General features: G+C 33.4%; 1 protein-coding gene across 5 annotated transcripts in view; it reads right to left on the reverse strand.

Annotated features, from left to right (window-relative positions):
* The window catches only part of LOC127737231 (E3 ubiquitin-protein ligase TRIP12-like), a 113,657-nt gene that overhangs the window by 21,103 nt on the left and 78,036 nt on the right, over positions 1–14,518 (reverse strand). For all 5 annotated transcript variants that reach the window (XR_007999281.1, XM_052247766.1, XM_052247764.1 and 2 more), the window contains 5 exons: positions 13,187–13,293; positions 9,648–9,799; positions 9,045–9,190; positions 6,721–6,874; positions 4,715–4,813 (listed from right to left, as the gene is read on the reverse strand). Coding sequence is in view for 4 of the 5 variants with exons in the window: in XM_052247766.1 (XP_052103726.1) it covers positions 4,715–4,813; positions 6,721–6,874; positions 9,045–9,190; positions 9,648–9,799; positions 13,187–13,293 (658 nt within the window). In the remaining variant the exon portion in view is untranslated. The remainder of the gene's footprint in view (positions 1–4,714; positions 4,814–6,720; positions 6,875–9,044; positions 9,191–9,647; positions 9,800–13,186; positions 13,294–14,518) is intronic.

Below are 14,518 nucleotides of genomic sequence, written 5' to 3' on the forward strand. Positions count from 1 at the left end.
TAAGAATTCAATTTTTGTTAAAATCAAACTAAGTTTAATTTTGGACCCTTTGGACCTTAATGTAGACCAATTTGAAAACGGAACCAAAATTTAAGAATCTAAATACACAGTTAGATTTGGCATATCAAAGAACCCCAATAATTCAATTTTTGATGAAATCAAACAAAGTTTAATTTTGGACCCTTTGGACCTCAATGTGGACCAATTTAAAAACGGGGCCCAAAATCCAAAAACTAAATACACGGTTAGATTCAGCATATTAAAGAACCCCATGAAATCAAGAATAAAACCCCATTGAAATTGGTCAAGAAATAAGCAATTTATAGGAAGTATCTTCTTTTGCACAATCCTGTGCTATTAAATATTTCTTGCTATTGCGCAATACTGTACAATTGACAATTTCTTGCTATTGGGCAATATTGTGCTATTGGATATTTCTTGCTATTGCGCAATACTGTGCAATTGAAGATTTCTTGCTATTGCGCAATACTGTGCAATTGAAGATTTCTTGCTATTGTGCAATACTGTGCAATTGAAAATTTCTTGCTATTGCACAATACTTATTATATAATAATTTACACATCCTGTTTGGTGTGTATCTCCTACCATATCATTATTATTTGATTTTAAATATAAATCAGAAATAACCAACTTAAAATGGAAAATTTTAAAAGAAACAAAAAAGGAAAAAAAGAAAAAAAAGGAAAAAAAAATAAATCCCCCCCCAAAATTTTTTGAACCCCCATTATGATTCATTATCCCCAAACTCAATCCCAGCCCTCCCTTTGTGGTATGGTACCTTGCAGTACAATTTCAGAGAGATCCATACACTTGAACACAAGTTATTGTCTGGAAACTAGAAAAAAATGTGTTTTTTGGCCCCTTTTTGGCCCCAAATTCCTAAACGTTTAGGGCAGTTACCCCCAAACTCAAACCCAGCTTTCCCTTTGTGATATGGAACCTTGTAGTACAATTTCAGAAAGATCCATACACTTACACACAAGTTATTGTCATGAAACTAGAAAAATGCTTGTTTTTTGCCCCTTTTTTGGCCCCTAATTCCTAAAATTTGGAGGCAATTACCCCCAAAATCAATCCCAGCATTCCTTTAGTGATATGGAACCTTGTGGTACAATGTCAGAGAGATCCATAAACTAACACACAAGTTATGTCTGGAAGTTACAATAAACTGCTTCGCTGAGCGCAGCTAGATACGCCCGCAGAGGTCCGACCCTGAACAGTTGGGGCAGAAATGGACACAATATTCAAGCTTGATTCAGGTCTGAATTTGGATTGTAATTAAATATTTGACATATTATAGGTTTCTGAATAAATGTATTCAAAGAACTTAAATTGGTTATATGAATTGAATTTATATTCAATTAAAAATTTCTTGCTGTTGTGCAACACTTAGTAAATCTGTTGTCAAGACTATAAACAAATAAAGTTCAATTATTTCTCAATTCCATATTAGAAATTTATGAAAATAAAAAGGGAGCTTACATCAATAGATATAAACAATTCACCAAAGTTTCATAAGAATTGGTGACAGCATTTTTGAGTTATTGTCTGAAAACTGGAAAATCACCCTTTTTTTAATGAATAAAACCCCATAACTCAGAAATGTTACAGGGCTTCCAAAATTATTTTTAGCCAGCCGGACATTTTTTATATTATCCCGATTTTAATCCCTTCTGAGTTCTGACTAAATAAACAAAAGGCAATTATGGTAATCAGTTGCCGAGTTAGCCATCCCAATGATTGACATTAAAAAAAAAGATATTAAACTTTCTTTGATTCAAATTCGAAGTTCTGACTTAAACTGTTAAATTGGCAGTGCATCATTCGAAGTGTGCAACATTAGCGTACTTATATCTGCCTTAGACTCTTTATTTGTGCAAAATAACGTTGTCAAAAACTTTACTTTCGTTTTTATACCGGATGTTATCTTGACAATGGTAAAACATGGACCAGAGACGGATACGTAAATTCCGTGTACGTTTGCAAAGCGTGAATGAGTGGAAGTAGCTCTTTCTACGTTATTTCTTCAAGAAAATATTCGAAATAAACGTGAGATAAAGGTATCAATGACAATTTAAGCATTTTTTTAAAGAAATTAGGATACATAATTAAATTTCACACCTGCGCACATGCGCACACGTGTACTAGTTCAAACAGAGACATGTCTCTAGGTTCAAACAACGTGGTTATGACGATTTTTCATTTTCACCTTTTCAATTTTTTCATCAAATCATATTTGTAAACGTATTTCTGATAATTTAAATCTTTGACTAAATTAATTAGATGCAAACCGCTGAAATGTAAGAAAATAACTTTGAATAGACCGATCAATGTCCGGTTCAAAATAGTTTACCTGTCACCTGAACAGGTAAATTTCATCTGTTTGACAACTAATTAGCCTTGATTAAAATGAGAAGTTATTAAAGTAGGGGTTGTTTTGATAGTACTTAATGATCATGTCACTTTTATGACCGGAAATGTGTGGCTGTTAAAGGCAAAACGTTGGGTCAAAAAGATTGCGAATTATGTTAAAATGACCGTCTCTTAAAGCCTTGAAAACTAAAAAGTAGATGACCGTTTCATGCTTTGCCCAGCCGGACTTTTACCGGACATTATACAAATGTCCGGCATATATGACCGTTTTGGAAGCCTTGAAATGTTAAATGTAAAATTTAAAAAATTCTAAAGAGAGTTTACATCAATACATACAAACAATTCACCAAAGTTTCATAAGAATTGCTGAAAGCATTTTTGAGTTTTTGTCCGAAAACTGAAAAATCCCCCCTTTTTTTATGGATAAAACCCTGTAACTCGGAAACATAAAATCTAAAATTTATAAAAATCAAAAGAGAGCTCATGTTAATAGATATAAACAATTCACCACAATTTCTTGCAAGTTGGTGAAAGCATTCTTGACTTATTGTCCGAAAACTGGAAAATCCCCCTTTTTTTAATGAATAAAACCCCATAACTCGGAAACGTAAAATCTAAATTTTATAAAAAACGAAAGGGAGCTCACGTCAATAGATATAAACAATTCACCAAAGTTTTATGCAAATTGGTTAAAGCATTCTTGAGTTAATGTCCGACATGTTGACGACGGACAGACGGACGGACAGACGGACGGACGGACAGACGGACAACGGTATACCATAATACGTCCCGTAAACGGGCGTATAAAAATGCTTATTTTTGGCCCCTTTTTGGCCCCTAATTCCTTTACTGTTATTACCATAACCCCCAAAATCAATCCCAACCTTCCTTTTGTGGTATTGAACCTTGTGGTAAAATTTCATAAAGATCCATTCACTTAAACTAAAGTTAGAGTGCGAAAACCAATGTGTCTTCGGACGACGCCGACGCCAACGTCATACCAATATACGACCACAAAAATTTTTTTGCGGTCGTATAAAAATTTGAAGATTATTTTTATATAAAAACACAGGTAATAAAATGCTCTGCAGGGCGCAGCTTGATACGACCGCAGAGGTCGAACCCTGAACAGTTGGGGCAAGTATGGACACAACATTCAAGCTTGATACAGCTCTGAATTTGGATTGTGATTAAATATTTGACACAGCATAGGTTTCTGACACAGAATGAATGTGGTCTAAGAACTTAAAAATTTTAAATTGGACATTCACCTATTATGGTCTAATATCCCAAATCTAAATACATGGTTAGATTCAGCATCTCAAAGAACCCCAAGAATTCAATTTTTTATGAAATCAAACAAAGTTTAATTTTGGACCCTTTTGATCTCAATGTGGACAAAGTTGATAACGGGGCCCAAAAATCAAAAATATAAATACATGGTTAGATTCAGCATATCAAAGAACCCCATATATTCAATTTTTGTTGAAATCAAACAAAGTTTAATTTTGGACCCCGATTTGGACCAACTTGAAAACTGGGCCCATAATCAAAAATCTAAATACATGTTTAGATTCAGCATATCAAAGAACCCTAAAAATTCAATTTTTGTTAAAATCAAACTAAGTTTAATTTTGGACCCTTTGGACCTTTATGTAGACCAATTTGAAAACGGAACCAAAAATTAAGAATCTAAATACACGGTTAGATTCGGCTTATCAAAGAACCCCAAGAATTCAATTTTTGATGAAATCAAACAAAGTTTAATTTTGGACCCTTTTGGTCTCAATGTGGACAAAGTTGATAACGGGGCCCAAAAATCAAAAATATAAATACATGGTTAGATTCAGCATATCAAAGAACCCCATATATTCAATTTTTGTTGAAATCAAACAAAGTTTAATTTTGGACCCCGATTTGGACCAACTTGAAAACTGGGCCCATAATCAAAAATCTAAATACATGTTTAGATTCAGCATATCAAAGAACCCTAAAAATTCAATTTTTGTTAAAATCAAACTAAGTTTAATTTTGGACCCTTTGGACCTTTATGTAGACCAATTTGAAAACGGAACCAAAAATTAAGAATCTAAATACATGGTTAGATTCGGCATATCAAAGAACCCCAATAATTCAATTTTTGATGAAATCAAACAAAGTTAAATTTTGGACCCTTTGGACCAATTTAAAAACGGGGCCCAAAATCCAAAAACTTAATACACGGTTAGATTCAGCATATTAAAGAACCCCAAGAATTCAAGAATAAAACCCCATTGAAATTGAATAACACATTAAAAGTCTATAAGATGATCAATCTTACCTCGTTCTCGTATTGAATTTCCAGTAAGGCTTTAGAATTACCCAGTTCATCAATAACTTTCTCTGCTTGTTTTAACAAATCTGACCGGTTTACAACTCGCTAAAACACAGAAAACACGAACTATAACTAAAATTGTATTAGTAAACTAACCTTGTCTCACCTTCAAGTAAAATTAGAGAAAAACTTGGCTATGCGAGAAAAACAAGATCAACAGTTATCTCTATAAATACAAGCTGAATAAGTCATGTCAGTCACAACAGTATGTCATCACCAACATGTAAATACCAAAAGTTGATCCAAATGATAAAAATGTTCTGTCCTGGACAAGCTTACTTGTTACTTAATAATATCTCTTTAAATTCAAAGTTCAAGGGCATACGTCATTTTTAATGGTTTTTAGTATAATATTGTTTATAAATAATAATACACACACGGTGCATAAATAAGTACATGTTGAAAGGTCACAAATTTTGGACCTCATAAACTTGATCAATGAGTACTGAGTAAAGTTTTATGACCGAGAGCCCTGGTCATCATTTATTCAAGAACATAAAACAATTCCGCCTTGAGGTCAAAAGTCATAATTTCATCATATTCATCAATTTGTTTTAACTAATGCTTTGCTAGTTCACAGACACCAAAGAATAGTGTTCAGATAAATTAGATAAATTGCATCAATATATTTAACCCTTAGCCCTTAGATGTCTACACGGGTAAAAACAAAGTTTCCAGGGCATACAATACAGAAAAGTTTTCTCGATGATTTTTCCTTAAAATTTTGTCAAAAAGTAAATTTTGATATGCACAATTGAAATATGCAAAGAAAAATATACCTTCATGACTTTCTGAGATATTTCAGTTTGAAATTTGCATGTTTCATGTCAAACGCAAAATTTCAATTTTTAATACTTTTCCAAAAAAAAAAAAAAAAATAACAAACAACTTTGAAACGAAGAGATTTTTTCAATTGTTTTTTTTTCCCAAAGTGTTCCTTAATTTACAGGCCTTTAAGAAAGTCCCTAAGACTAAGCCAAAGTGTTCCTTAATTTACAGGCCTTTAAGAAAGTCCTGAAGACTAATCCAAAGTGTTCCTTAATTTACAGGCCTTTAAGAAAGTCCCGAAGACTAAGCCAAAGTGTTCCTTAATTAACAGGCCTTTAAGAAAGTCCCTAAGACTAAGCCAAAGTGTTCCTTAATTTACAGGCCTTTAAGAAAGTCCCTAAGACTAAGCCAAAGTGTTCCTTAATTTACAGGCCTTTAAGAAAGTCCCTAAGACTAAGCCAAAGTGTTCCTTAATTTACAGGCCTTTAAGAAAGTCCCGAAGACTAAGACTGAGTATGATAAACATTTTGTGCAATCATTCAATTATTGGAAATAAAAAGCCATAGACATTTAACTTGCAAATAGAAATGTATATAGAAAAAAATCTACTGTTGACTTTTTCTTCTGATTATGATATTACATTTCTGAAGGAGTACAAAGTTGATTGCAAAAGAAAAATATGGGGTCCATGTGCTCATTTTTTAGCTAGAGATTGAAAACCTATTTTTTTAATGCTGAAGATACCAATTTCCCTTTTTTGGTGCTAAATCATGTTGCTATGTATTTAAAATGCAACATCCTCATGCAGCTATTCCAGCCATAAACAAAACCGCTATATGAATTATAGTGATATACATATTTAGTAATGATAGAAAAGTAAACAATCTTCATTTGCCTTGAATTTGAAATATACATGATGTTCAATTTCCTTTGCAAATACTTCAAAATTCATGTAACTGATTTGAAAACGTTAGTGAATTTTACCAAATTTTGGATGATTATCATTAGTAACATTGCAAAAAAAAAACACGTTAAATTTAACTGTAATATTATCTGCCCTTGCTACTGTATCATATGCCCTTAAATTGATAAAATAGCATCTACATGTTAGTCTTGTAAACAGTATCATGAAGACTTCCTTTGTTAACTGTTATTAATTGGAAATGAGAAGTGAAAACTCTTACCCTTCTTCTATCAAGCCTGGGAGCTACTCTCTCATTATTATCATTTGAGCTATTGTCACCAGTGTTATCTTGTAGTCTCATTAGGGCTCGATCTCTGTCAAACGTTGTGGCATAAAATAATAACTGACGAGTTTCAAAAGGAAACATGAATGGTCTGAAACATAGAACATCATCTACTTATTGAACACTTTAACATCATCTACTTAATGAACACTTTAACAATCAACTGTATGTATATTTTGAGCAATTAACCAACTTGTTTACCTCAAAGTACAAAATTTACATACTGCTTAGAAAGTAGTAGAATTAAATCAATGTATCTGTTGCTTCCTAAACTACAGCTGTCTGCAAAGCAGGACTATTATCACCCGTATGCATTACAGTTGCTGCTGTGATGTTCAGGGTTACCTCTACCCTTTGTTAGTCTTGTGTTTTTTCTTTAATTATGGTTCATTTGTCCATTTTGCTGAACTAATATACATTATTGTTAAGGGGCCAGCTGTGTGTGGAATTTTCTTGCTACATTGAAGACCTATTGATGGCCTTGGGCTGTTTTCTGCTCTTTGGTCAGGTTGATGTCTCTTTGACACATTCCCTATTTCCATTCTCTATTCTATCTTTTGGTTTCACTTCAAATTTATATTGACAATTTTTGCAATCAAACTTGTGTTATTATCTTGAACTTGAATAAAAAAACCTAGGGAGTGTGCTGAAATCTCAAAAAGTATATTGAGATCATTGTCTAGTTCTGCCTTCTTAATTTCTGTGTTTCGTTAAAGTCTTACTACATGTTATTATATTTATCATGATAGGCCATGCAATGACCTACACATGTATATGTATATAATGTCATGCTATGACCTACACGTGTATATGTATATAATGTCATACTTTTGCATGATTTTATTGGTGAACTTCTTTCCTGTGGAAATTTACTCAATTCAAGCTTTTTCTGTTGGCAAACAAACCTTTAACAATTACTGACTGAGCAAATGCTTTAGTCCTACCACAACTCTGTTAATCTATGACCAAGTAACAAACAAACCTTTAACAATTACTGACTGAGCAAATGCTTTAGTGCTACCACAACTCTGTTAGTCTATGACCAAGTAACAAACAAACCTTTAACAATTACTGACTGAGCAAATGCTTTAGTCCTACCACAACTCTGTTAGTCAATGACCAAGTAACAAACAAACCTTTAACAATTACTGACTGAGCAAATGCTTTAGTCCTACCACAACTCTGTTAGTCTATGACCAAGTAACAAACAAACCTTTAACAATTACTGACTGAGCAAATGTTCAGTCCTACCACAACTCTGTTAGTCTATGACCAATTAACAAACAAACCTTTAACAATTACTGACTGAGCAAATACTTTAGTCCTACCACAACTCTGTTAGTCTATGACCAATTAACAAACAAACCTTTAACAATTACTGACTGAGCAAATGCTTTAGTCCTACCACAACTCTGTTAGTCTATGACCAAGTAACAAACAAACCTTTAACAATTACTGACTGAGCAAATGCTTTAGTCCTACCACAACTCTGTTAGTCTATGACCAAGTAACAAACAAACCTTTAACAATTACAGACTGAGCAAATGCTTTAGTCCTACCACAACTCTGTTAGTCTATGACCAAGTAACAAACAAACCTTTAACAATTACTGACTGAGCAAATGCTTTAGTCCTACCACAACTCTGTTAGTCTATGACCAAGTAACAAACAAACCTTTAACAATTACTGACTGAGCAAATGCTTTAGTCCTACCACAACTCTGTTAGTCTATGACCAAGTAACAAACAAACCTTTAACAATTACAGACTGAGCAAATGCTTTAGTCCTACCACAACTCTGTTAGTCTATGACCAAGTAACAAACAAACCTTTAACAATTACTGACTGAGCAAATGCTTTAGTCCTACCACAACTCTGTTAGTCTATGACCAAGTAACAAACAAACCTTTAACAATTACTGACTGAGCAAATGCTTCCTACCCCAACTCTGTTAGTCTATGACCAAGTAACAAACAAACCTTTAACAATTACTGACTGAGAAAATGCTTTAGTCCTACCACAACTCTGTTAGTCTATGACTAAGTAAAACATATGGAGCTGAACATACACAAGAATATTTCAATGTTTGTGACATAATCAAGGATAGGTCATGGACTTGATGAAAGGACACAGATTAGAGTCATGACATAGATTTGACTCTTACATATATATCACAATATATTCCTATACAAATAACTCCCAATCTCCTGACCTCTATGTATTACCATATAAAATTTAACTAAAATGTCTTTTTCTACTTACGCTGCATTGGCTATCTCTGCCAACCAGTTAGGCAAATTGCCTGTCATAATCACCAGTGGGTCTTGTAGCTGTCTGTTAGCTTTGGCTGTTAATTTTGAACTTAAGAACTCATTGAAAGACATAATAGGTTTGTGAGAAAATGGCACCTGAAATATCAAAAATATCAAGATTTTCTTTTAATGTAAACAGATAATAAACTATGAGACTGTAGACAAAAAAAGATCTTAACTCAAGGTATAAATCATACAAGATCTTAACTCAAGGTATAAATCATACAAGATCTTAACTCCAGGTATAAATCATACAAGATCTAAACTCAAGGTATAAATCATACAAGATCTAAACTCAAGGTATAAATCATACAAGATCTTAACTAAAGGTATAAACCATACAAGATCTTAACTAAAGGTATAAATCAAACAAGATCTTAACTCCTGGTATAAATCATACAAGATCTAAACTCAAGGTATAAATCATACAAGATCTTAACTCAAGGTATAAATCGGCTTCATAATGGGGGAAAATTTTTATTGGTTAGAAAAGCCAGAGTACCCTTAGAGAAACATTAACCTATGTGATGGAATCCTTGTTTAATCAACCTACCTCATACATAGTAGACCAATAATTATTGAAGGCATGTAATATTCTAAGTAGAGCTATAACATCAAGAGAAGGATCCATAACTGTTACAAAGGCTGGCAGTTTGTCTGTTAAGTAAGCATTTAATGCAGGAACCATCACAGGACAGTGACCGTCTACAATAAAAGCATAAATCATATCAGTTTTAACACATAGAAGTATCATTACTTAGCTTTAAAGTTCAGGACAAGATCAGAACATGTCACAGTATTATTACTTAGCTGTGAAGTTCAGGACAAGATCAGAAAATGTAACAGTATTATTACTTAGCTGTAAAGTTCAGGACAAGATCAGAACATGTAACAGTATTATTACTTAGCTGCAAAGTTCAGGACAAGATCAAAACATGTAACAGTATTATTACTTAGCTGTAAAGTTCAGGACAAGATCAGAACATGTAACAGTATCATTACTTAGCTGTAAAGTTCAGGACAAGATCAGAACATGTAACAGTATCATTACTTAGCTGTAAAGTTCAGGACATGATCAGAACATGTCACAGTATCATTACTTAGCTGTGAAGTTCAGGACAAGATCAGAACATGTCACAGTATTATTACTTAGCTGTGAAGTTCAGGACAAGATCAGAACATGTCACAGTATCATTACTTAGCTGTAAAGTTCAGGACAAGATCAGAACATGTCACAGTATCATTACTCAGCTGTAAAGTTCAAGACAAGATCATAACATGTCAAAGTATCATTACTCAGCTGTAAAGTTCAAGACAAGATCATAACATGTCAAAGTATCATTACTCAGCTGTAAAATTCAGGACAAGATCAGAACATGTCACAGTATCATTACTTAGTTGTAAAGTTCAGGACAGGATCAGAACATGTCACAGTATCATTACTTAGCTGTAAAGTTCAGGACAAGATCAGAACATGTAACAGTATCATTACTTAGCTTTAAAGTTCAGGACAAGATCAGAACATGTAACAGTATCATTATTCAGCTTTAAAGTTCAGGACAAGATCAGAACACTTAACAGTATCATTACTTAGCTGTGTAACAGTATCATTACTTTGCTGCAAAGTTCAGGACAAGATCAGAACATGTCACAGTATTATTACTTAGCTGTAAAGTTCAGGACAAGATCAGAACATGTAACAGTATCATTACTTAGCTGTAAAGTTCAGGACAAGATCAGAACATGTAACAGTATCATTACTTAGCTGTAATGTTCAGGACAAGATCAGAACATGTCACAGTATCATTACTCGGCTTTAAGGTTGCACTTTGTAAATACAGCTGTTTCTCAAACCACGCCTCTTTTGGGGAGATTTAGAATATTCATAGAAAATTAATTTTGTTTACATACTGGTTCCCAGTTATGCTCTCTGTGTTCCATCTCATAGAGACATAACTTGGGAATGTTACCAGTAAATATACATGTGCATATTGTTTACATTGAAATCTGTGGTAACCCTTCATTCGAGGTAGGGGTAGTTAAGAAAATTAGTGTTAGTTTAAACTCTGAAAAGTTCAGGGCATATAAACGTTGAAAATATGCCGCACAGCCCTATATTTTGACCTTTGAAAAAAATTGTAGTGCATATGAACTTTCAATTCTAGGATAAGATTTTGTTCAAAACTTCATAGTAAAAGTGGTACAGTTTTAGCCGTAAAAGGAGTTCCTATGGAAAATTGCATTGCCAATATTTACAGAAATGCAACCTATATAGGGTGAAAAAAGAGAACATTCAGAATTTAACCAAATTTTCTTTATCTCACAGATTTTAAAGAAATTAACTCAAATATGAAGTTTTATAAATATTTCATGAAGATTGATAGAATCCTGGGCCTTAGATATGATGACTCAGCATAAATTCACAGTTTACAGTATGCATAGTTTACTTAAAGTCCTGAATACAAAATTAATTCATAATATTTGCATGTTTGTAAGTTAAATTGTTAAGAAGTGCTTATATTTACTCTTCGCAGTCATTGAAACTCATCGATCCTTCCTGAATATTATTTATGGAGTATTTGTGTCCTGTCATTAACCCAAAAGTAAGCCGTAACACCTAAATCTGCTTTTTTGTCACCACGGCATAAAAAATACAAGCTAGAAATACAAAAATATCTCAACAAAACTAACAATAGTGTGTTCTATCCTGAATATGTACTAAATATTCCAAATTGCTAGAAACAGCAGAATAATTTAGGAAATTTGAGGCCCCAGGGGCAAAAAACATAGAAAATTGCCTACCCCCTGGGTCATAAAACAGATAATTTAACCTGTAAATGCTATGATTTTATGATTTTTAAGTTCTTGATATAGAAAACAATTACTATGCTTGGAAGTTATGCAAAAATCAGATGTTAGCAGTCATCTCTATAACATTTTAAGTGAATTTATATCTCAGACTGGTATCTGCATACATACAACTATTGCAAATATGGCTTTGTTTGAACACTTCTAGTATATTTATTAGGTAAATTGTGTCAGATATATGGTTACAGATGATACTGTTGTGCCAAGAATTCTAAATTGACCATTTGAGGTAGAAAATGTGAACTTTAATTGACAAATAGGCATACAGTAAGATGTGGACTGGAGACAGAGGCAGGATTGGATATTTTATATAATCTTGAATGTTGTAATGATTGACTGCTAAACATAACATTTATAGTATTCTGATATGCTTTCAATATGTTATCAAAACAGTTTTAAACAGGTTCTAGGCATTTTATATCAGAAAATATGCAAATAGGGTAAGCTGGCAATAATTAAAGTCTTGTTTTCAAATTCTTTTAAAAATTGAAACAGGGGAGGGGTATAAAATGTTCAGTAAAAAAAAACTTAGAGTATACACAGTGATTTCTTTCAGGCTATAATTCTGATAAATGAGTATTAATGTGAGAAAAACTGATTTTAGAGAGTTTCCTATTTGAATAAATGTTTGTATAGGTTGCACTTTGTAAATACAGCTGTTTCTCAAACCACGCCTCTTTTGGGGAGATTTAGAATATTCATAGAAAATTAATTTTGTTTACATACTGGTTCCCAGTTATGCTCTCTGTGTTCCATCTCATAGAGACATAACTTGGGAATGTTACCAGTAAATATACATGTGCATATTGTTTACATTGAAATCTGTGGTAACCCTTCATTGGAGGTAGGGGTAGTTAAGAAAATTAGTGTTAGTTTAAACTCTGAAAAGTTCAGGGCATATAAACGTTGAAAATATGCCGCACAGCCCTATATTTTGACCTTTGAAAAAAATTGTAGTGCATATGAACTTTCAATTCTAGGATAAGATTTTGTTCAAAACTTCATAGTAAAAGTGGTACAGTTTTAGCCGTAAAAGGAGTTCCTATGGAAAATTGCATTGCCAATATTTACAGAAATGCAACCTATAGGCAACAAATCCTAAATATTCCTAGAAGTTTGATTATATCATTACCCCTTTTGTCAAAGGTCAAGGCAAGGATATATATACAGAAAGGACTTTTGTCTAGAAAATTTCTGCAGTAGTAAAAAAAAATTAAATTATACCATTCCATAAATCATCCACTTTTTTCCTCCCTTTAGATTTACTGTGGTGTTCAGATTTAGTTTTCTTTGGACTGGTAACTGTATCCTGGTCAGCAGCCTGCTTGTACCTAAAAACCAACAGAAATGACAAGTTTGTATAAGTTTGAACATTAACTACTCAAGCTGTCCCCCCTTACCTATTTTTGACTTGTATGCAGGCATGGCACCTGCTAAGCAAATGCAAGAGTTTCAATCAAATAAAATTAGATAAAAATGAATTGAAAAATAGTTTGAAGTTCTCTCAGACTACCTGTTAGTATAAATAAACTAGACAAAGTGATGCCCCAGTATCTCCACTCTGAAGTAACTGTATTATAACAAAGTCAATGTAGGACTTTCTTAGAGATATTATTGTGTCTGGGAGACACGATTGATGCCCCTGCAGATGCAAAGTGTTATTTCAAAATACTCAAAGTTGAGCATGGGAGCACATAGGTCACTGTAAGAGGAGTTATCCGGAAACGCTATGCACCTCTTATCCAAGTATATACTCCAAAGATCAACTGTCTTCCAAAAGAGCAAATATTAATAAAAATCAAAACCCTGTCAACATGCACACCTTCAATATATGTACAAATAGCCAGCAAAGTGAAAACTTCCTAGCATTCAAACTGTAGGAGGAGTTATCCGGAAACGCTATGCACCTCTTATGCAAGTAATTACTCCAAAAATGACAAAGTTCAACTATCTCCCAAAAGAGCAAATATTAATAAAAATCAAAACCCTGACCACATGCACACCTTCAATATATGTTCAAACAGCCAGCAAAGTGAAAACTTTCTAGCATTCAAACTGTAGGAGGAGTTATCCGGAAACTCTATGCACCTCTTATGCAAGTAAATACTCCAAAAAATGACAGTTCAACTATCTCCCAAAAGAGCAAATATCAATAAAAATCAAAACCCTGACCACATGCACACCTTCAATATATGTACAAACAGCCAACAAAGTGAAAACTTCCTATCATTCAAACTGTAGGAGGAGTTATCTGGAATAGCTATATACCCATAACGGGACGGACAGAAGGACGGTCGGAAGGACAAGGGCAGACGGACGGATAGGGGTAAAACAAAATACCCCCCAACTTTCAGTTGCGGGAGCATAAAAACTAAGATGTGGTATAACTGCCAATGAGACAACACTCCACCCGAGACCATTAATATAATGGAATATGTAGACAGCTCTCTCACAAGCAAAATACCTGTAAAACTGTAAACTATAAGGGCATGCACTACAGACAGGGGGACACATTCTTCTGCATCCACACAGCACGAGTAACAAACCCTGCAGTAA

Source organism: Mytilus californianus, unplaced genomic scaffold (assembly GCF_021869535.1).
Source record: "Mytilus californianus isolate M0D057914Y unplaced genomic scaffold, xbMytCali1.0.p SCAF_4, whole genome shotgun sequence".
In the NCBI taxonomy this organism is placed as follows: Eukaryota; Metazoa; Mollusca; class Bivalvia; order Mytilida; family Mytilidae; genus Mytilus; species Mytilus californianus.